The 23126-nt window shown below is 39.6% G+C and overlaps 2 protein-coding genes and 1 long non-coding RNA gene across 4 annotated transcripts; 1 reads left to right on the top strand and 2 right to left on the bottom strand.

Moving 5' to 3' along the window:
* Positions 1-2724: 2724 nt before the first annotated feature.
* LOC309687281 (dehydrogenase/reductase SDR family member 13-like) lies at positions 2725-11356 on the bottom strand. The gene is made up of 5 exons (XM_082502149.1): positions 11137-11356; positions 9787-9905; positions 6452-6575; positions 6054-6380; positions 2725-5937 (listed from the first exon to the last, which is right to left on the bottom strand). Exons 1-5 carry the CDS (start codon positions 11261-11263, stop codon positions 5678-5680), a joined length of 957 nt encoding a protein of 318 aa, XP_082358275.1. The 5' UTR covers positions 11264-11356; the 3' UTR covers positions 2725-5677.
* A 2450-nt stretch (positions 11357-13806) lies between these two features.
* Positions 13807-17174, top strand: LOC309687294. Of its 2 annotated transcripts, XR_014270705.1 has the most exons (4): positions 13807-15462; positions 15834-15926; positions 16565-16698; positions 16784-17174. It is a non-coding gene; the product is annotated as an uncharacterized lncRNA (long non-coding RNA). The 2 variants fall into 2 exon arrangements; XR_014270706.1 differs by having other exon boundaries at positions 16565-17174.
* A 2333-nt stretch (positions 17175-19507) lies between these two features.
* LOC309687282 (dehydrogenase/reductase SDR family member 13-like) lies at positions 19508-22506 on the bottom strand. The gene is made up of 5 exons (XM_082502150.1): positions 22260-22506; positions 22060-22178; positions 21230-21353; positions 20371-20697; positions 19508-20197 (listed from the first exon to the last, which is right to left on the bottom strand). Exons 1-5 carry the CDS (start codon positions 22381-22383, stop codon positions 19938-19940), a joined length of 954 nt encoding a protein of 317 aa, XP_082358276.1. The 5' UTR covers positions 22384-22506; the 3' UTR covers positions 19508-19937.
* Positions 22507-23126: the final 620 nt, after the last annotated feature.

Below are 23126 nucleotides of genomic sequence, written 5' to 3'. Positions count from 1 at the left end.
CTGCTCTTTATTGCCTTATTCATCCATTCATACAAGCAACTTCTTCTACATGAGTGCTTTCTAGCAAACCTTTACACATTGATGGATCCACCAGAGAGCAACTTGGTGCCCAAGAAAGTTTGTCAGGCAAACTGGGGCACCAACTTTCCGATTTGTAGTTGACTTGCTCTACCTTTGGACGCCCTACAAGCACACAATCTCACTGCAACCATTTCACAATCACTAGTCAACTGAACGTATATGCCTCTGGACTGTGAGAAAAAGCCAGAGCACCTCTGCAGAACCCACACAGGCGCAAGGAAAACTTGCAGACTCCACATAGAAAGGACCCAGCAGGGTGAGGTGGCAGTGCTAACCAGTTGACCACTGTGCAGACCACTTTTATAAAAATCTTTCCTGTTTCTGTGTGTTTCACTGTTTATTTGAACTCTTATACTTTCAGTTTCCCAGCCAACTGTAAATGATTTGACATCATCAGAGTTCAGTGAGAGGAGTTCCAGATTCTGTATGTTACTCACTTTGCTGTGTTTTCACATAGGCTGCTTCTTTCTGAAGCTTTATGTTCACGTGGAACTTAATCTTCAAGTGTTTCTCCAGCAGTATCTGTTGGAGTAGATGAGATACAACTATACCTCAATAAATGAGACTGTCATTGAAACTGCTACTCAAATTTACCACAGATCTTTTCAGCAAGCAGCAGAGACAGTAGAGGTGTGTGGGGATAAAGGAACAGGACAGAGTGATGACTGAAGGCAGGAGGAGACAGGAATCGATCGTGGACATGTGTTTCTCCCCACGATTGCCGAGGTTAAAGGAGAAGTCTGCAAACAGAAATGTCCTGCCGAATAATTGCAAAAGCTCCTCTCTTACACACAACTGACCCGGCTTTCAAGCCAGCCTGTGTTAATAATCAGCACTCATAATGAACAGAATCCATAGGTCTGCTGGGTTAAGGTCCTCAACAACCTTGCTCCAAGCAACAACAGCCGAGAAGCAGCGTGAAACGATGTTGTGCTTGCTGTTGGCGTACCTGTGCTACGCTACTGCCCCCCTGTGGATATTTTGATTCTGACAAGTTCAAATGGGTGCCACTGAGTTCAGCTTCACATAAACCATTCAAATTACATATATTTTAAAAAATACCAGTAACTGAGAAAAAAATATGAGAAATAGGAAATTTCTATGTTTAGATGAAAGACTGTTCGATAGTACAAAATTAAATAAATGTAACTGATGCGGATCAGTTACATTTATTTAATTTTGCTACTTGCAATTAAAATTTTCACTAAAGAAACCTGAGTTATCCCTGCATGCTGTGTTAATTGTCCAAAGAGACTGTTATGTGAGAAATGCTATAGCAACTCTATCTGACATCCTAACCTGAGTCAAGCATTATAATAATGAAAATGAAAATTGTCCTTCAGTATTTGACCAGGCTATATCTTTCGTCAAATGTCCACAGAAACACCATAAACATGCTTGCTTTGACATTTTTAATGGCAAAAAGCTAACATGATGAAAATGTGTCTGTGTAGGTTTCACAGTCATTCATCCAGATCATGGTAGTCTAAGGAGCTTGGAAAGAAAAGCGACTGGACTTCTTTAAGTTCCTTTTAAAAGAAAGTCCAGTCGCTTCTAAGCGACGTCAAATACGTTGAAAACCAACAAATCAGAAACTAAATGCTAAACACTGGATAAGACAAATTAGGTCAAAGCCTTCATTAGAACTGGTCGAACACTCCGAATTACACATTAGTGCTTTGTAAACAAAATATTCCAGCTATGTATGCGAGGTATGTTGTGTAATGTGCTGAGAACAACATGACGGAGCAATGATCACTGGAAACTAAAATCATCAGCTCTGTGAAGCCTGGATTCAAAACCAAACCAAAATTAAAACTCTTCAAGTTTTGCCTTAATTTTTGAAGCTAAGCTATAGATACTGAGGGGCTGTTTTTGAAGAGGTTGAGTTTTACAGGAAGTCAGACAGAATAACTGCTTGATGTAAATCATTCATTAAAATCATTGTTTCCAAAGTATGCAGAATACTATACTTCAATCCAGTGTTGCTTACATGAAATATTGTTAGAAGACATAAATCTGTGATGTTAATAACTGTTTTTAAATTTAACACCTTTCCATTCTTTAGATTTTTTCCTGTCATTAACAGTTACTCATTCATCAGACTGAAGAAGTCACTCGGATGAGTGACTAAATTACCAATGAGCAATGTCAAATCATAGTGGCCAGATGACTATGTCCAGGTGACAAAACCTGTGGGTGTTCCTGGACAACAGTACTGTGCCACTGTGGTATGGACTGACCACATACAGCTCACTATTCATATTAGGGGTGCTGTGGCTCAGGAGGTAAAGCAGGTCATCTCCTAATCAAAAGTGTGAATGTTAGAGAAAAGCACTTAGACATAGAAGAAAATGTGCTTGTGTGAATGTTGGTTAAAATGCTATAAAAGAACCAGTTCTTATGCATTTTAACTGTTTATTCAGTTCAGAGTCACTGAGTGAGAGTCTGGCTACACAGGTCTCCATTTCAGTAAAGTAACAGGCATGTCTGGGGACTGTGTGAGCAAACTGGAATACCTGGAAAAGAACTCACACAGGCACTGGACGAGCAGATAGGACCCAGCTGGCTGTTGTTAAGGATTCAATATTGAGGAAGGGGTACAAGAGGTGATCGAAGAATAACCACACTGATCCGGCCGGGTGAAGTCAAACGATGATTTTAATGCACGCGTGGGAAGATCACTTACACAGACAGCAATTGATCTTCGACTTAATCAAAGCATAAACAGATATTTTATACCATCAGAGTTTGAATTTAATGACGCCCCCTCATGCGTCATCAGACAGAATATATACATACGTCAAATCAAAACCACAATGACTTTTAAGACAGTTTAAAAAGAACGTTGTCTTCTATCTTCATGGCCGGTATTTCCGGTCAACCCTTTGACTTCCAGTTCTCGTCTGGAAACTGTTCCTCTTTTGCAGAGACAATTTCGCAGTTACAAGCAGACATGACTAACCTCTCACCTATAAATGAGTCTAACTAATGTGTGTGTGTGTGTATATGTCACGACCTCACTCGGCACTCTATGTCACCTCTCACCTACTAACGCTCACAGTCAAACAGAGGCCACTGTCAAATGTGTCAACAGTTTACTAAAACTTATAGATGTAATATAAATTGAATAAATGTTTTAACCAACTGATACTACTTAAAACTCAATACAAGAACATGAACATACAGTGGGGCAAAAAAGTATTTAGTCAGCCACCGATTGTGCAAGTTCCCCCACTTAAAATGATGACAGAGGTCAGTAATTTGCACCAGAGGTACACTTCAACTGTGAGAGACAGAATGTGAAAAAAAAAAAAAATCCATGAATCCACATGGTAGGATTTGTAAAGAATTTATTCGTAAATCAGGGTGGAAAATAAGTATTTGGTCAATAACAAAAATACAACTCAATACTTTGTAACATAACCTTTGTTGGCAATAACAGAGGTCAAACGTTTACTATAGGTCTTTACCAGGTTTGCACACACAGTAGCTGGTATTTTGGCCCATTCCTCCATGCAGATCTTCTCGAGAGCAGTGATGTTTTGGGGCTGTCGCCGAGCAACACGGACTTTCAACTCCCGCCACAGATTTTCTATGGGGTTGAGGTCTGGAGACTGGCTAGGCCACTCCAGGACTTTCAAATGCTTCTTACGGAGCCACTCCTTTGTTGCCCGGGCGGTGTGTTTTGGATCATTGTCATGTTGGAAGACCCAGCCTCGTTTCATCTTCAAAGTTCTCACTGATGGAAGGAGGTTTTGGCTCAAAATCTCACGATACATGGCCCCATTCATTCTGTCCTTAACACGGATCAGTCGTCCTGTCCCCTTGGCAGAAAAACAGCCCCATAGCATGATGTTTCCACCCCCATGCTTCACAGTAGGTATGGTGTTCTTGGGATGCAACTCAGTATTCTTCTTCCTCCAAACACGACGAGTTGAGTTTATACCAAAAAGTTCTACTTTGGTTTCATCTGACCACATGACATTCTCCCAATCCTCTGCTGTATCATCCATGTGCTCTCTGGCAAACTTCAGACGGGCCTGGACATGCACTGGCTTCAGCAGCGGAACACGTCTGGCACTGCGGGATTTGATTCCCTGCCGTTGTAGTGTGTTACTGATGGTGACCTTTGTTACTTTGGTCCCAGCTCTCTGCAGGTCATTCACCAGGTCCCCCCGTGTGGTTCTGGGATCTTTGCTCACCGTTCTCATGATCATTTTGACCCCACGGGATGAGATCTTGCGTGGAGCCCCAGATCGAGGGAGATTATCAGTGGTCTTGTATGTCTTCCATTTTCTGATGATTGCTCCCACAGTTGATTTTTTTCACACCAAGCTGCTTGCCTATTGTAGATTCACTCTTCCCAGTCTGGTGCAGGTCTACAATACTTTTCCTGGTGTCCTTCGAAAGCTCTTTGGTCTTGGCCATGGCGGAGTTTGGAGTCTGACTGTTTGAGGCTGTGGACAGGTGTCTTTTATACAGATGATGAGTTCAAACAGGTGCCATTCATACAGGTAACGAGTGGGGGACAGAAAAGCTTCTTACAGAAGACGTTACAGGTCTGTGAGAGCCAGAGATTTTCCTTGTTTGAGGTGACCAAATACTTATTTTCCACCCTGATTTACGAATAAATTCTTTACAAATCCTACCATGTGAATTCATGGATTTTTTTTTCACATTCTGTCTCTCACAGTTGAAGTGTACCTCTGGTGCAAATTACTGACCTCTGTCATCATTTTAAGTGGGGGAACTTGCACAATCGGTGGCTGACTAAATACTTTTTTGCCCCACTGTATGAAAGATAATAAAAATGACCTGATATAAGTGTTTTGTAAGCATGTATTGCAATTCCTTCTATGTTCTACTTTCCCTCAGCATGAATGACCTGGACAGTCACGCCAGTGAAGCTTAAGACCCTTAATGAACCGAACATCAACTCAAAATAAGCACAGATATGCAATATGTATAAAATAGTTATAACTGCATCTGGAATACAAGATTAATATGATAACAGTATGCATAACCATCTTAAAGCTATCTGTTACATTGTTAAAGCAATGATCATACTGCAGATTATATTGTGCTGGTAAAATACTTTTGTTCATCCCCACACTGTCAAGTTTGAGCCGGGAACCATCTTGCTGCGAGGCAAGCGAGCTAACAAATGCACCACTCCACAAAGCTATAGCAGTTTGTCCAAACTGTCACCTTCTTCCTCTGTTGCTTTCATCGAGGCGTTGCCACTGGCTTAACTGGTCCAAAAAAATGTAACCGTCATGTGAAAACAAAATGCCCAATTCACTGCAGTGCTGAGACGCAGATATGACTTTTAATGATAAAACATATCTACTTCATTAATACAAAACAACATGACACATACTGTAGAATATTCTTTCTACACAACAGTTAAAAAAACATATTATTCACTTGAGAATCTAAAATGGTCCCCATGTTGAAATTATAGCACAATGCCAGAGAACCTTAAGACCTGACATACCATCAGCCCAGCAATAGCACATAATAAAACCAAAGGTGTGGTATCGTCTCTATGTTACAAAGTATTCACAGAGTCCTTGAATTTTTCTGGAGTCTCTTATGATAAGCCAGATAACCTCTCACTCACTTCCCACAGCTTCTTTGCCAGGGCATCATCTCGAGCTTTGACTCCTACTTGTTGCAGCGCACAATTGGAGAAGTAGCGTCCACTGAGGGGTTCAATGCCCTCTTGTAGAGCACAGTAAAGGGTGGTCTGTGACCCCTCCTCAAGGCTGAGGAAGAACAGCTTTGCAAAAGGCATCATGAGAAGCTGCAGCCACAGGCTCATACTGCGACCCAGCTCTGTGTAGATGACTCCTGGGAAGAACAGAGGTGATCTTAACTCAGAGGTACTCATTTGGACATGTAGTGTTGTAGTAGCTTTTGCTTGTGGTACACACAGCCTCACACCAAAAATGGAAGCAGACACTGACCTGGGTGCAGGCAGTAGCAGGAGACACTGGTGCCCTCCAGTTTGTTGGACAACTCCCTGGTAAAAAGCACATTACACAGTTTGCTGTTACAGTAGGCCTGGAAGCTGTCCCAGGTAGACTGACCTGACACCAAATCTTTCTGGGAATTAAGCAGAGAGAAGTCAACGGTTCCAAGGTGGTGCAGCAGTGCAGCCACTGTGACCACTCTACTGGGACCACACTGCTTTAGCCGCTCCAGGAGGAGATTGGTGAGCAGGAAGTGGCCCAGATGGTTCACACCAAACGCCATACCAAAACCCTCCTCGGTACATCCCAGGCCCATCACACCTGCAACACAAAGTTTCAGTCACTATCGATAGAACAGACAGCGACATTTCTCTGTATGGCAACATTCCCACCTGCATTGTTAATGAGGATGTCCAGTCTGGGCTCGGTCTTCAGGAAGGTTTCAGCAAAGCTCTGAACAGATTTCAGACTCGCCAGATCCAGATGCATAAACACCACCTGGTTGTTGCCGCTCTCCTACAGGACAGAACTGCTGAGTAAGACAGGCTGCGATAGATCTGTCACATATCTGGCAGGACTGAACAATGATGGTGCATTTGAAAATAAAACCTAAAACACATCCTTATGTAAGCGCTAGAAATAGATCTGATGTCTGTTTGATGCTTGTTGAATTACATGCTAACCATGCGTCTGATACCGAATACAAATAAAGTACCGTTTATTTTTATCATTTGTTTTCTTACATCTCCATAGACTTGTAGTCAAGACCACCTAATCCGAGACCAAGACAAGACCAAGACCAGAGGGTATCGAGACCAAGACGAGACAAAAAAAGTCTTTAAACTGCAGCCAGATGCTGCTTCGTTTACGGGTGTCAGGCATATTTATGTGTTTTTGCTTTCGCACAGCCCTCCTCACCGCTGTCTACGGTCTCACTTACTTGCTGAGAGGACAGACGCACGCTCCACTTGACTGTCGCGTTTCTCACCCTCTCTGTTTTTCACATAATGATATTATCCTATATCCTCGCATGTGATTGGCCACAATATGGAGGGATTGGAGCATAGCTGAGCCACTTTGTGAGAGCTGAGCAGCCAAAGGAAATTAAGTGAGGGTAGAAATGACTGAAAGATTAATAGGCTCTGTTTTGAGTTTTGTTCAAAAAAGAATGACTTCATACAGACAAAAAATATATATCACATGTGCAGGACACCTTAAACTAGTTTTTTAATTAAGCAGCAAGGCAGAACAAAGACAGGCGGACTAAACCCCAATTCAACCAGACCCAGAACTGATCCGGAATTAAAACAGGACTACAACATCTCAAAATCAGGACTACTTAGGATTTAACCAAAACAGAACCAGAATCAGAACTAGATGATAGTAGCACTAAAAATCATCATAGACCTGCACTACACTTATTTTTTAATTCTACCAAAGTACAATATTTAGATTCAGAAACGTTTATATAATTATTTAGCCTTGTTGTGTAAACAAGCCTGCAGAACTTAATAAATATAGAATTTGAAAAATAACAAACCTAAAAAGAAACACTAGGTACGAGATACATGAGGACCTATGATACGGTGATACTTTTGGTAAACAACCATTTGACTAACATGTGTGTCTCACCTGCTCTTGTTCCATCTCTGTTCTGTCCTCATTCTCCATCTCCCTCTCTGTTCCTCTCTCTCTCCCTCTCTGTTCCTCTCTCTCTCTTTGTGCTGACAATCAAACCAAACACCAACATCTTCAAATATACAGTTGAAACCAGATATTTACAAACTCTTCAGATCAAAACAGAAACACTTTTTTAATTGTAACATCAAATCAGACTAAATGTTTATTTTTTTTAGATTGATAAATATAAAAAACATATTTGTTAACTTTAAGAGTAAAGAGAGAAACTATCTGTATTTCTTAATTGTAAATGGCACCAAATTGTATTCAAACTGAGCCACACTTATGGAGCTCCACAGTTCTGTTCCTGGTGTTTTGGTTGACATCTCTTGATTTTCCCATGTCACAGAAACAGGCTCTGTGTTTTGCCTTATATGCATCCACAGGTGTGCCACCAATTTACTCACATGGACTCTACTAACCTATCAGAAGCTTCTTCAGCTCAGAATGGAATCGTCTGCAGGTTTCTTATTAATTTACAATAAACTTAGTGTACATGTACTCCTAAATTTGATGAAAGTGATAAAAAATAGAAGCTCTGTCTCTCTTTATTCTGACATTTAACTAATTCAAAAGATATTTCAATATTTATTTCAATATTTTAGTTCAGTCTAAATTGATGTTTAGCAGTAAAAAAAAAAAAAAAAGGTTTTATGTTTTCTCCATAAAGTGTTTGTAAATATCTGGTTTAAACTGTGAATATACTGCTGTGTATTGAAATTCCTCTTGTTTTGCATAGAAATATACTGAACAACATACAAAGCATAATATATAAAATAACATCTACCAGAGTTTTTTCTTTGAAAGAAGCTCCTTATGTCCATTGTTGTGTTCATCAGTACATAACTGAAACCGATTTAGAGAGTTTGTTTAGCCGTGGAGGGAAACAACTGAAAATATGAAATGTAAGCTAAGACTCTCTAAAAAATCAGCATTGCTGTTCGGCTTTTTATTTATCCATTTGTTGATTCACTCGAAGAGCAAGTAACGCAACCAAGTGATCAGTTTAATCTCAGTCTTTTGTGATAAACCTTCATATTTACATTATTTGTACAGTACGAATGATTTGCTTTGGTACCTGGTCAAACTTAAGCTCTCCTCTGTCTGCAGCAAACTCGCAGGCAGCAGCTTCTCCCCCCTCGCTCACATGGGTGCTGTGCTCAGTCGCCTAGTGCCTGAGCTCGGATCATGCCAAAATTAGGGGGAATTTACGACTGTGCGCTCTGTGCTTCGAGTATTGTGTTTATTTTTTGTTTTATACAGTTTATACAGTCAGGCATCTAACTATGAAACAAATTACACTCCAAAAGACCCAGGGCTTCTGAAAAAATGACCCGGGCTTAAGCCCAGTAAGCCACCCCCCCCGCCGATGGTTGACTCCAAATCTCCCGAACACTATGCCGATTTCAGAACGCAAGACCGAGACAGCGAGACCAAGACCAAGACAAAAGTCCGTCGAGACCAAGACGAGACCAAGAGACCACGTAAAAGTGGTCTCGAGACATCCAACTCTACATCTCCACCAAAGAGACGGGCTCTGGCTGAAACCACTAAAACACAGCTAGAGGCCACTGCAGTGTTACCCTTACTGTTTACTTCTACTCGTAACCTCAATTATAGGTCGCTGCTGTCAGGAGTGCGTTTCTTTCTGTATATGGATGGATTCATCCTTCCCTCATTTGTGATCAGTCTTCATGTTCCTGCTACTGACAAGCACTACCACAGGACAATCCCTCGAACACCATGCTTCACTGTTGGGCAGGTAGCAGCATGTGATAAGCATTGCCCACCTCTGAACCGAAACAACTTTCTGAGATTTGCTTACTTGGATGATTGAGCATGCATAAAGACAAAGGTCTAAAAACTTTCACAATATATATACTAAAATTGATTTTTAATAACTTACTCTTTCTCATTTTTAGTGATTGAGTGAACACTCCTGTAAGTTTTTCAGTTAAAATGAAAGAAAATGAAACTACCAACTAGTTCTCTCAACTGACTGTGGCACAGGATAGTGCCTGCTGTGTGTCAGTCTCTGACTTCTTACACTGCGGATGTCGTAAGCGGCAGCCTCTCCTCTCTCCTTGTTACGGCAGGCCAGGATCACCCTGGCTCCTCGTTTCGCCAGCTGCAAAGCTGTGGACTTACCAATGCCAGTGTTGCTTCCTGTTCAGAAAAGCAATTCAAACATCTCAGCAAACCACTGGCAAAGGTGTCATTGTGAATACAGTGGCATTATCTCTGGGTATCTAATGAAAATTCAATCTAAGACTGTTTTTACCTGTTACATGTTCAGTTAAATTCACAGTCTTGTGATAGAATTACACATCAAAAGTGGAAAACAGTGCAAATGTACAGATATCCGTTTTTACAGTTGACCTTTGTATTTAAAAATGAGACATGAAGCATGAGGGTGGACCTCGCTAAAAACTCAGAGGACACTGTGGGTTCAAAAGGTCTTCAGCCCAATTACTCTTGGTTCAGCCTAAATCTAGACTTAAATCTAGGGGTGACCGTGCTTTTGCCCTGGTTGCACCAAACCTGTGGAACAACCTTCCCATCGCTATCCATTCTATCTTTTAAATTACGTTTAAAAACTCACTTATTTAACCTAGCTTTTCCATCTAGTTAGTGCCCCTATTTTATATTTGGCTCCATTTGTATCTATGTACCTGTCTGTACATATGGTACATAGAGTTGTACATATGTGGTACATTGTTAATGGCCTTTTATTTAATCATGTCTTAATTTCCCTGTTTCTATTGTAAAGCACTTTGGTGTACTGTTGGTTTTTTAAATGTGCTATATAAATAACGTTGTATTTCAGGTGGACGCCGAGTCCTCTGCTAATCATCTTGAAGTCACAAATGTTTCACTTTGCTTTTCAGACCACCCACAGAGCTAACCATTTAAAACTAATAGTTTTTTGTTTTATTTTTCCTATAAAAGAATAAACAATTGATACCTGGAAAAAAAGCGAAGCTAGTTTCACAACTTTTACTCCGATTCCGAATACATTTTTACAATCTTCGGAGACTATTTTAAACATCAGCATGGCAAAAATCCCTCTACTTAATGATGAAAGATTTTCAAAGACGTTAACTAATTTATAAGTCCTTTTTACAACAGGCAGCGAACTGCCATCTTTGTTTTCATTTTGAAATAGAGACACAGCCCGTCGGTAACAGTTGTTTCAGAAACATAGTTTTATCATTCAGAAGGAGTGTGTCCCTTTCGGCTGATTCTAAAAGGACTTCGCGATTTTTCAAGTATCACTGCTGACTTTTACTCAAACCAGCAGTAAGCTGGGACCTGACTGGACAATGGTAAGATTGCGCAACTTACGTGAGTTAGTGACTGTGTTTACAGTTGATGAGCGGACAGTGGGGCGTGTTACCTGTAACAATGGCCGTCTTGCCCTTAAGCTTCACTGAACTGGAGCATCTCGCGGATCTGAACACACAGTAATAAACTAACACATAAAACGATACGAATCCCGCTATGAGGCATAGTAAAGCCGACATTACGACACTTCCAAACACTGCTCAATTCTTCGTAACCAAGTGACTGTCTCTTCTTCTATCACTATTTGCGGCTACCAGCAGCAACAAAGGCTCTCTGCTGCCCTCTGTCGTTTCTATTCTCATTCATTCAGATTTACTTAGCGCCAGCGTCAGATCCGCAGTTCTTGAAAAGAAAAGAAAAGAAAAGAAAAGAAAAGAAAAGAAAAGAAAAGAAAAGAAAAGTATTTTTTTAGATAAAGTCCTCTGCCACAGGTCTGGAGCCTTGAGGGTCCTGCAGAGTATTTCTGTTGCCCTTTTCTGGGCAGAGATCTCGGATTTTTTCTTGGCTTGGTGGTCAGGTCACTGCCCCAAATCCCCCGGTTACCACTGTGTCCACTGTTGCCTTCCCCCTCCACATCTTTCGATCTCCTCTCTCAGCACTTGGCACTTATCAAGCTTCTCATGTTCCTTCTCCCTGATGTTGCTGTCACTTGTATATGTTTGGCTGGTTAGTCGTTACCAGTTTGTCCATTTGTATATGGTCTCACAGGATCTTAGCTTGGTCATTCTCAACCCTAGTGAGCATATCGCATTTTGTCCTCGAGACTTAAAGGTCATGCTGAGCAGAAAGGGTTAAAATGAATTTCGAAGTATCAGCCAGAAAAGTATGATAAAAGCTTGTTTTAGCAGTGCCAGTGATATCACTGGCACTGCTAAAACAAGCTTTTATCATGCTAGCCCAATTTTCTAATCTTCTGATGAGAGTGGCAAGGCTGCAGATAAATCTAGAAGGACTCAAATGAAATATTGTCGGTTATTGAAGCATAGAAATTTTTGTTTTCAAATTAATAAATTTATTAAAAATTTCTTAAATGAAAGGGTTTTTTTGGCAGATCAAGACAATGGATGATTTAAAGTAATTTGGGCTGGAGTTAGATGAAAGTGATTAATTTAAACTTGAACTGTAATGTGATATCACTGATGTTGCCAGCAAAGAAATTTGGGAATTTTTCACAGTCATCCGAAGATTTGGCAGGAAAAGAAGCTGGATCAGCACTAAGGAGTCTGTTAATGATTTTAAACAGAACGTTGGCTTGTGCTTATCATTATTAATCAATTAATTCTTGCTTAACAGCACCTTCAGGTGAAGGTAACAAACTGACAAAAATGTGACAATAGCTGAGACCAGGATTATTTTAGGATTTAGGTGGATGGTAGATAACAATACAGCAAACTTGATATTGCTACTGTCATGATTCCTGTCAGTCCTGTCACTGTAATATGAATTATTTAACAATTAGTTAATCCTTAGTTGGGGGGAAAAACCCTCCTTTCTCTCCACACCAATCACCCACACCCCCACTCTCCAACCCTTCCCTGTGTACAGTAAAAGTTACAGCAAGGTACCAGAGAACTCTTTGTGTCTTGTAAGAGCTGAGACCCTTTGAAATCACAAGAGGTTTAAGTACTTAAAATGTTTTTTTAAAAGACATGGTTGTGTCAGTCAGTAAAGGAAAATGGGATTTCATGAATCTGTATTTTAACTGACATATTATAATCTTGATAGCTCTTAAAAAGCGGTTTGGTTTATCTGACTCTAAAAAGGAACGTTCATACTAAACAACACTCTTTTGCTATGGCACTGCACTCTGCTCATTAACGTAGGAGCAGAAGGTCGCCTTTGTGTGAAACCATCCCTCATTAGCATGTAGAGTAGTCACAGTGACACAGCAGTGTATTCGCCACAGAGAAAAAAAGCTGTGCTCACACAGTGACTTTTGTTTTACTTTGAAACCTGTCATCCATCATGTAAACGAGATCTCGCAAAACAAACTGTAGTAGGTCTCGACCTCCCGTTAGCTTCGAGATGGTGGGTGTCAGAAATATGTGATGTCTTGTAAACCGAGCAGATATTTGACGTTTACACAACTACATTCACACCTCAAAATATCTTAAAAGTTTATTTTGTGACCCAGAAAGAGTAATATTACAACTAAGTAGCTGCCGCCATTGTTGGAATTCAACTTTTGCGAAATCTCTCAAAAGCTTTGCAAGATCCCGAGTTTGTTTTGCGAGATCTCGCAAAAGTTCATCGTAATTTTTTTTCTCCCATGTCCCTTGCGGGGCTCCGTAGTTGTCAGGTCACCCAGACTAAAATCAAGTTAGACTTGTTTTTTATATGGTTAGGTGAATAACTGGGTAGCAGTAAAAGTAAGGGTGTGATCTGAACATTTGCCATAACCTTTGGTCCACTGATTAGCCTTAAGCTAAGTCCACTCCTAAATACTGCCCAACAACAATAACATCCTATAACATGTTGGAGTTTTGCTTTAAAGCTCCTGAGAAGTAAATTATTATTTATTAATGAATTAATTGGTACTTTATTAATATACAGTTTATTATAAGTGTTCCATACATGCATGACATGCTGACTGTTGTACTTTTATACCATTTTAAAATCACTTCACTGTTGGCATGCAGTTTTTTATGACATGTTGTCGTAAAACTTTTAGGGAAATCTGAGATGGTTGAGCAGACGGTCCACAGTGACCTCAGATAGAATGACCTTAATAGAACATCACAAGTCATTAAGGTGGAGACAAGTGTTAGTGGGGATTTGGGAAGAAAGATAACAGCAAATGTGAAAGGGAAGGTTTAGAAGAGCATAATGAGACCTGCAATTATGTATGGTTTGGAGCACTGACAAAAAGACAGAATGCTGAAACTGAAGATTTTAACTGGGAGTGACCAGGATAGATGAGATTTGAAATGAATAAATCATTGGGAGGTAAGTTAGAGAAGCATGGCTGAGATGGTTTGGAGATGTGCAGACGAGGGTTATTGGATGTACAAAGGATGTTGAAGGTGGAGCTGCAGGCAGGAGAAAATGAAAGACCACAAAGAGGTAGAACTACAGAAAAGATTCAGATTTTAGAACTGGATTGCTAAGCATTTGGTGTGATGGAAGCAGAGGACCCCAAGAGGACTTGCTGAAAGAGAAGAAGTCCCTTCCATGTTTTTGGTGTTTTTCTTCTTCCTCCCCTTCTTCTTCTTCTTCTTCTTCTTCTTCCAGCTGCTCCCTTTAGATGCTGCCACAGCAGATCATCTATTCAGTTCAATTCAGACCAGGCTGAAGGAGGGGTGGTTATCTGCCCCGACCAGGTGAGGAAGACAGGATGAAGACATACTGTGGAAGAGAGCCAGTGATTAATAATAACTACTGGTTGAATGCAGAGTGGTTTATAAACACATGGTGAGTGAAAAAGAAACACTCAGTGCATCATGTGAAGCCTCCAGCTGCATAGCCTTTTTAAGCATAATTAAGGGAGGACTCAAGGTCACCTGATCTACACTCAAAAAAGTGAAATTTGGTGGTTATTGCATTTACAAGACTCTAACATGTAATTTGAACACAATGAATTTATGTTTCTAAGGTGAACGTAATAAAATCATATAAGATCTACATGAAATTTACCAACTTAGCGCCTCTTAAATTTATTCTTGTTGATATGACATGATAAAATCTAACAAGAGTGGTTAGCTGCCTTAAAGACTCGCGATATCACAAGATCATGTGAGATTCTAAACAACAAGAGGCAGGAAAGCACATGGTTTGCTTCGCGGTCATCTTGGAAAGGTAAGAGTGAATCTATCTTCATCCATCTTGATGAAAATACTTTTTGCACAAAGGTATCATTAGTTTGTCGATTCTTTTCAGTTCTATTTATTCACATTTGTTTTTTTTGTTTGTTTTTTTAAATATCTGTTTGTTTATGCCATTCTAGCTAGCTAACACGTTAGTGCAAGAATATAGCACAATGTCATGCTAGCATGATAGCCTAATATGAAAGACTTAGCTACTCCAAATATAGATATTGTTTATAACTTAACCTCTGCACATAAGCTAGTTTGGCTCTACCACAGAGACTGTTGTGATAAATTTACATTTTACGTGTGGGTTGTTGAAATTTGTAAGTTTGTAAGTTGCAACTGATGGACAGTGGTTTATTTAACAATTTATGTGTTTTTAGTACACTGAGGAGGAAAGACAAAACATGAACAGATATGTTTTCCTGTTTTTTAATTTTTTTGAAATTAAATATTTTTCTACTTAATAAACTTGGAGACTTGCAGTTCCCTCCTGTAAAGATAATAAATGTTTAATCTTATCAGGTGGTGAAAGGTCTGGAGAGCTGGCAGGCCAGTTCATCAAATTCATAGTGAGCTAATATTTTTCTTAAAAATTATCACATTCCCATGTTAAAAATGTAATATATTCATTTGTAAGTGACATATACTTTTGAGACCAAGAAAACATTGCATTCTGATTTTATGTACACATCATCTAAACTTTCTTGAATTGGGGGTATGGCATGATTAAATTAATACACAATTTACAAAACAATATTAAAATGACAGACTTGTCTAAAATGCATAAATACTATTTGAAAAGATTAAGACTGTAAAACAATAGCCTCTGTATTTCTCACAAATTCCTGGTAATTCAACTAATAGTTCTTTAATCCCACTGCTAGGTCGTTGAGATGGATTTCCCTATATATTTGTTTTTTTCCCCCCTCTGTGTATAAAGACTGATGCTGTTGAAATCAGAAGAGAATACATCACCAAAGGTCTTTGCATGTACCTGAATGAAGATCCTGAGAAGCTGGTGAAGGATTACCTGGTATGTTAACTTGCCTGTATCCTTAACTAAGGAGATGATCAAAGATAAGCTTGAACTACATACAAAAAGTTTCAGGGGATGGGGTTTTCCTATAAATTACCGGTGGCTGTAAAAAATACCTTTTAAAATAGGAAAAGTAAGAGCTTTAAGTTTCTCACTGGATACTACACACACCATTCTTGAGTGTTTTATACTATCATTATTATAATATCATTATAATAACCTCATTCATACACACATTCATACAAGATTTTTATGTAACATTTACACTTCAATGGATGTATCAGGAGCAACTTGGGGTTCAGTATGTTACCCATTGATAGTTTTAGTATCAGATTAGAGAAGACAGGGATTAAACCAGTAGACAACTTGCTCTACCTCCTGTGCCACAGTCACCCCTATCACAACTCAAGATTTTGAAAGACAGGACATTGTTGAGGTATTGAATGAACTTCTCTTGAGTCAGGAAAAATATCGGGCAGTCATTTTTGATTACATTTACATTATTATAAGGCTTGAATGAGTAAAGCTTTTAGGTATTTTACATTAATGTAAAACAGATATTTACTTTTAAAACTGTTTGCAATGGACATTAGTGAGAAATCATTATCTTTTTTTTGTTTGTTTTATTGTCACAGGAAGTTGATAAAAAGCATCGCCACTGCCATAGCAGAGACAGTCTTTGGAATCTGTGTCATTCGGTCAGAGGGTGCGGAGCCTGGCGATGACCCTCAGGATGTTGTGATTGTTCTAGAGGGGGTGGAAGTGATGGGTGAGTTGGGCAGTGTAGTTTTTGCAGTGACAATGTTGCTTGGTCTGGTCTATTCACTGAACCTGAGCTACCCTCTGGAACTCAGGTACACCTTTGAGGTCCTGCAGAAGATTCTTATGGAATTAGATGCACACAAACTATCCAACAGCACACAAAGTACAGGTTCTCAAAAGACTATTTTCTCGTTGAGAAATGTTTCCATTACAACAGCTACACCATGTATCTGGACCATGAACCTAAAATAATTGCAGATATTTTCTTTTTTGAAAGTGCATCTGTTGACCTTCAAAGTAGTTGTATTGGTCATCGGAAAATCACCTGATTCAGCCATTCATTGTTGTTAAAAAATTGTTTTAACAGGTTAACTTTCCACTTTGTCCACTACTTTTTTTTCTGTTATGTAACTTGTACTTGCATTTCATGTATTCTTTATACATTATGTGAAATTTGCTATAAATTCAATAAATTGGAGAAAACAAAAAGATGTGTATGACAAATTTTTATTTACCTTTTAGATGTAATAGTGAAATGTATGTTAACCAGGCTCTAGACTTTGTTAAATGCTCCAAAAAATTACTCTTTAAATTAACTTAAAATAATCATGGAAAGAATTTCCACGTGATTAAATTGCTTTCTATTAGCATTAAAGACTTGTGTTGGAATAACTTAATTTGTATGAGTTGGTTCAACTCAATTAACTTAAGCTGGGACCAAATTTAGTAAATTAGTTGGAGAAAACCTACTGAATTGAGTAGGTTTAAGTTGGATCAATTCAATTGAGTTGAATTGATCCAACTTAAAGAACAAAACTCTTTAAGTTGGATCAACACTATTAAAATATATTGGATCAAAATGCAGTAAATACGTTGATTCATCAATCTTTAATTAAGTTGGTCCAACTTGAGTGCATTAAGTTGGAGTAACAGAATTGCATAATGCTAAAATAAAGCAATTTAATCACGTGGAAATTCTTTCCATGATTTTTTTATGTTCATTTAAAGAGTTATTTTTTTGAGTGTAGTCCTAACTATATGTTTGATCAAAAAGGAAAGACGGAGAGGGTGTCTGTTTCCCAAATCCAACCAGGGAGCTGGTTCTGCAGAAGAAGGGCCTGAAAGCTGAAGGCTCTGCCTCCCATTCTACTTTTAAATACTCTAGGAACCACAAGTCAGCCTGCAGTCTGAGAGTGAAGTGCTCTAATGGGGTCATATGGTACTATAAGGTCATTAAGATAACATGGAGCCTGAATATTCAAGACCTTCTCCTTGTGTTTGAGGAGAAGAATTTTAAATTCAATTCTGGATTTAACAGGGAGCCAATGAAGAAGAATATAGGAATATAGCCAATAAAAGAGGAATATCTCTCTGTCTAATCCCTGTCAGCATTCTTGCTGCAGCATTTTGGTTTAGCTAAAGGCTTTTCAGGGAAAATATGCTTAATCCCTCGACCTTTCCCGACACCTTTCAGTACCTTTTAAAATGATCATTGATACCAGTTGATACAATTCCTTCTCTCTCCATATTTATATTTGAATATTTTATTATAGGTTAGTGGTTCACATTTCTCATGAACTGTGTGTTTCTATGTTCTTCTCAGTTGTTCTCATACTCACTGTTGTCATACCATAAGAAAAACACTTTGGAAGGTCTGCACTCTTGAACTGAACTAAGGACCTGTTTTTGTTGAATTTGTGACCTCGTCCTCCTGGTGAGGAGGATGAGAGTAAGTAGAAAGTATGAATAACAGTGTAAGCATGCACCCTGCGTTGTTTTATGTGCAGTGTCATTCAAAAACATCCTTAGCTCAGTTTCCTAAATTGATACCTTGATTGAAAGATTATCATTCATACAAGAGCCACGTACTCAGACGTGTGATGAGGGTAGGCCCACTGGCTGTACATATGTGTCATGACTTCTTCAGCACTTACAGTGGCTGAAATGCTTAAACCATGATACAGTATAATCATGACAACAACACTCCAAATTCTAGTGACCAAAAAAACCTACAGAAAAAGTGCCCGTATGAATGGGTGAATGAGGTAAGTTGTGTTCAATCATCTTCACTTCACTTCAAGTGCTCAGAGTAGAAAAGTGCTATGTATGAACCAGTCCATTTACCATTTGCTCCATAATCTGATTGGGTGTTGCGTCCTTTTACTACTGAATGCCTCCTATGCCCACTAGGTGGTGATGGAGAATACCCTCTACCCATATGTCACAGTGATGTATATATATCATACGTGGAACCACCAAATAAAATTTCATGTAGAGTGAAAGATGATTAGTAAGTGGTGCTACAAGTATGATATAATACTGTCACATAGATGACTCCAGGCTCATGTTTTATTTTGACATTCCTTGATCTGTGTTCAGTGTATTTAGTTTTGCTTCCTGTTTTTTCCTCCTGTGTCTCATTCCCTCGTTATCCCTCTGTGTATTTGAGCCGTTTTTTCCTCTGTTCGTTGTTGTGTCGTGCCGTCACATACCCCACGTGCTGTTTCCACGTGTGGGAAAAAGTGTCTGTGACTGTAATTAGCAAACCATGAAACAGTTTTGTTTACCTGAATTTTTAATGTTTTGAGCTGGTTTGTTTTTAACGATACAGGGGATTAAAAATGAAAAAGGAGAGAAGGGATATTGGACACAGGTGTTCTTTGTTTTTGTCTTCAGACAATTCAAAATAAAGGTGGAGATTTGAGATTAGAAACAACGTAGCAGCTCAAGCTTCCAGTTAGTCTTCTGAAAGAGTAAACGTTTGAATAAACTGATTATTAGCTGTATACTAATGCAATAAAAATTCAAAAACTTGCTGTAGTCACATGTAGATGTTTATTATGTAAAACCTGTCATGACAACACCACTCTGCTACTCCACCTACTCAACCAGTGAAACCAGGATCATTCAGCTAACCAAACTAGTTATTTGAAACCTGCTTTTTTTTAGTGACTTCGAGACAGTCTGGACTTGCTGAGATTGAAGATTGTTTACTGTGGTGCAAAAATAAACCAGTCACTCTGGTTTATTACAAAGCCTTATCTAAGTGTATACATCTTATGCACTCAGTGCACAGAATAATTACCGATGTGAACATCTGATCATTACTGTAAAAACAAGTCAATTATGTTTACTGAAAATCAGTCCAGTCATTCTGGCTTTTGTTTGGTTGAGAAACAAAATCAGGCAAAGACTTCATCTATAAGTATCACAGAAACAGTGAAAACTTCACACTATTAACTATTTTTATGCAAGGCCACATAGTCTCTCGCTGAGCTCCCAGAGCTTCTTTGATGCTGCATCATCCTTAGCTTTGTCAGAAACTTCTTTCACTGTGCAGTTGGAGAAGAAACGTCCGCTGAACGGTTCAATCCCCTCCTGGAGGGCACAGTGCAGGGTGGTCTGGCATCCCTGCTCTGTGTTCTTGAAAAAATAAGCAGTGAGGGGCTTCAGGAATAATTGCAAAGTCGAGTTTATATTCCTGGCCAGTTCAGAGTTGATGGCTCCTGCAAAAATAGAAGAACAACTTTAACTTGAAGGGAAAGCTGGTTAGATCTGCTTCAGTTTCTAAATCATGTAGGATCAGAACTTAAAGTGTATACCGAGTGTGTGTACTATACATTAATTCGGTGTTTGTTTGCATGAACTGATGGGGAATATTGGTGCCATGCCCACTGACCTGGATGGAGGCTGTAGCAGGTGACATTGGTACCCTTCAGTCTCTTGGCCAGCTCATGGGTGAAGAGGTAATTGCACAACTTGCTATCAGAATAGTACTGAAGGACCTCCATGAATGAGGTCCCCAGTCCAAGAGCTTTGTGAGTGTTAAGGCAGTCAAAATCAATTTTTCCAAAGTAATGTGCCATAGATGACACGTTGACCACCCTACTTGGTCCACACGCCTTCAGCTGTTCCAGCAGCAGATTCGTTAACAGGAAGTGACCAATGTGATTGACACCAAACATCAGGCCCAGTCCGTCCGCTGTGCGACCCTGCATTTGCACACCTGGACAAAACATGGAGAAAACTTTTATCTTGTTTCAAGATGTGTTAAGATCTAAACAAGCAAGACTTTTAAACATCTGATCACAGTAGAGTAGATAGTTAGGTAAGTCAGATAAGTTCAGGCCACAGGAATAGTCAACAGAATCCTGATTCTCTAGAAGTGCACGTTTAAGTGTATCAGAACTGACTGACTTCTTTCTGTATTTCATTGCAACCCTGAATGTTCAAAATTGGCAGCACGAGGATCATAACCTTGCAAAGTTGACATATGAAGTAGTTCTGTGAACTGGGATGGATGTTGTGTAATAACTGTGTAGCCTTCTTTCTCTGTATTCTTTACGTAGTATGCTAAAGTGACTGGAAAACATTTTAATCGCTTTCCAAAGCTCACCATGTTATCCATTAAATGTATAAAATCCTTTATACTCTAGAGATAAATATATTTATAATAATATAAATATAATAACCAATGACGACAGACACTGACACAGTTCTCTGTTCATATGACATGAAGTTGCAATGGACAGCCAAACCTGCATTATTGATGAGGATGTCCAGTCGGGGTTCAGATTTGAGGAAGTTTTCAGCAAAACTGCGAACAGACTTTAGACTCCCCAGATCTAGCTGCATGAACACCACCTGGTTGTTCCCGCTGTCCTGCAGAAAACATGAAAAACTCATTGAGCACATAACTATTTTACAATGTCCATCTACTGTCATGAATGAGCCTGGTATAACCTGTACAATAATTGTTAGATTTGTATTGTTGGATTGTCATTTATGCTTAGAAATATATATTTATATATGCTTAGAAGTATATAACCATTTGTAGATTGAAAGAATGTCTCATCCTAGGAGGTCTGTAACAACTCTGTGTAGCATGAAGAGGGGGGTGCGTTTACTCCTCTCCAGAGTGTTGCAAACACACGTATATCTGTTTAAGTATAAGTGCCTTTTGTTTAGATGAACTGCTGGACTTCCAGACCAGTAGGTTTAGGGAAGTCGTTTATGGGGTCACAGTCTGACCCCCCCCCACACACACACACACACTTACTTACACAACGCACAGACAAGGTACTCTTTGTGTGTATGTATACGTCATATGTTAATGAACCTATGTATATTCATGTAACCTAACGGACGAGAGAAACTGGGGTCAAGCGTTTGTCCAGTTCTCTCCCGTGCACGAGAAACATAAAGAACTTTGCCAACTCGTGTCTTGCTTTGTTGTGCAGCTGAATTGTCTTGAACGTTCCAGCGAATAGGTTTAAGCTACAAACCTATCAATAATGTACATACTAGATAACATTGCAGGTTATTTAGGACAGACATGGGTCTTTTGCTTGGTTAAATATCTAGTCACCCTCTTGATTTCTTCAAGTGCAGCCTCTCCTCGCTGCTTGCTGCGACAGGCCAGAATCACCCGAGCTCCTCTTTTAGCCAGATCTAGGGCTGTGGTCTTCCCAATACCCGTGTTGCTGCCTGCAGGTGAAAAAGCTTTTATTCTGCTCATCAAAGAAACATAGTGCAACACAGTGGCCACAAAACACAGCCTTTACTTACCAGTCACAATCACAGTTTTCCCATGTAGCTTTGCTTTGCTTGTGCACCTCTTTCCTTTCACTACAATCTCACGGTAAAAATAAGCAACAGCTATAGCAAGACCCAAGACCAGCAGAAGGCACATTGTTCCTGCCTCAGTTTCACAGCAAACTGCCTGCTCACAAGAAGTCTAAGCAATTCAGCTGGCTGTAACTTGCTCTGAGATTTAAACAAACACACCCATTTCCTGCATGGGCGTGACTGTGTCTTTGTTATCGGGTTACAGCCAATGACAGTCATTGGTTACAGCCAAAATGAAGCCAAAACGTCTCTATCGCCCCCTGGTGTCTGGCTGCAGTATAGGTCATAAACCCCGCCTCTTCCATGTGGCTGGGGTCAGACTAAAATAAATTTATTCTCCTCAGATAATTTTTTTTCCAAAGATTCTTTCTTTTGTTGTCAATAATTCTCATCACGCTGATTTATGTCCAAGGGGTCTCCTCTCCCATAAGTTTGATTCTAATTTCTACCGCGGTGATGTTAAATTGGGGGTGAAACGTCATCATAACAGCTTTGACTGGCAGCTGCAGTCACGGAGAAACTTGCGTATCTCTGTCCGGGAATAGCAGATAGAGCGTAGGCTCTGAGAGGAGGGCCAGCGTTTACGCTACGAAAACACGACCGAGTGTTTTAACCTGACAGCCTGAGGTGTTCCTCAGTAAACTGGACTACCCGACAGAAGGACCCGAGGCCCCGCTGCACTTTTTCGGTAAGTTAAATGTGTTTGTAAGCTACTCAGTAACTACCGTCCTTAGCTAGCTCCTGAGACCTTAGCTAGCTAAAATGAGCACTCGGCTGTCAGGGTTCGTTTAGCTAATCTGTGCAGGT

This window comes from Aulonocara stuartgranti, assembly GCF_965226115.1.
Source record: "Aulonocara stuartgranti genome assembly, chromosome: 14".
In the NCBI taxonomy this organism is placed as follows: domain Eukaryota; kingdom Metazoa; phylum Chordata; class Actinopteri; order Cichliformes; family Cichlidae; genus Aulonocara; species Aulonocara stuartgranti.
The sequence above is the reverse complement of the archived record's forward strand: the minus strand, read 5'-3'. Positions and strand labels throughout refer to the sequence as shown.

Excerpts from the sequence above, each read along its gene's own strand:
- LOC309687282 (XM_082502150.1), bottom strand. The coding sequence starts at position 22,383 with ATGTGCCTTCTGCTGGTCTTGGGTCTTGCTATAGCTGTTGCTTATTTT. Across the intron at positions 21,354-22,059 it reads CACTTGAAGAAATCAAGAGG|GACAGCGGGAACAACCAGGT; the intron begins GTGACTAGATAT and ends TGTTTTCTGCAG. Across the intron at positions 20,198-20,370 it reads CTGCTACAGCCTCCATCCAG|GAGCCATCAACTCTGAACTG; the intron begins GTCAGTGGGCAT and ends CTATTTTTGCAG.
- LOC309687281 (XM_082502149.1), bottom strand. The coding sequence starts at position 11,263 with ATGTCGGCTTTACTATGCCTCATAGCGGGATTCGTATCGTTTTATGTG. Across the intron at positions 6,381-6,451 it reads CATCCTCATTAACAATGCAG|GTGTGATGGGCCTGGGATGT; the intron begins GTGGGAATGTTG and ends TTTGTGTTGCAG. Across the intron at positions 5,938-6,053 it reads CTGCTACTGCCTGCACCCAG|GAGTCATCTACACAGAGCTG; the intron begins GTCAGTGTCTGC and ends TGTTCTTCCCAG.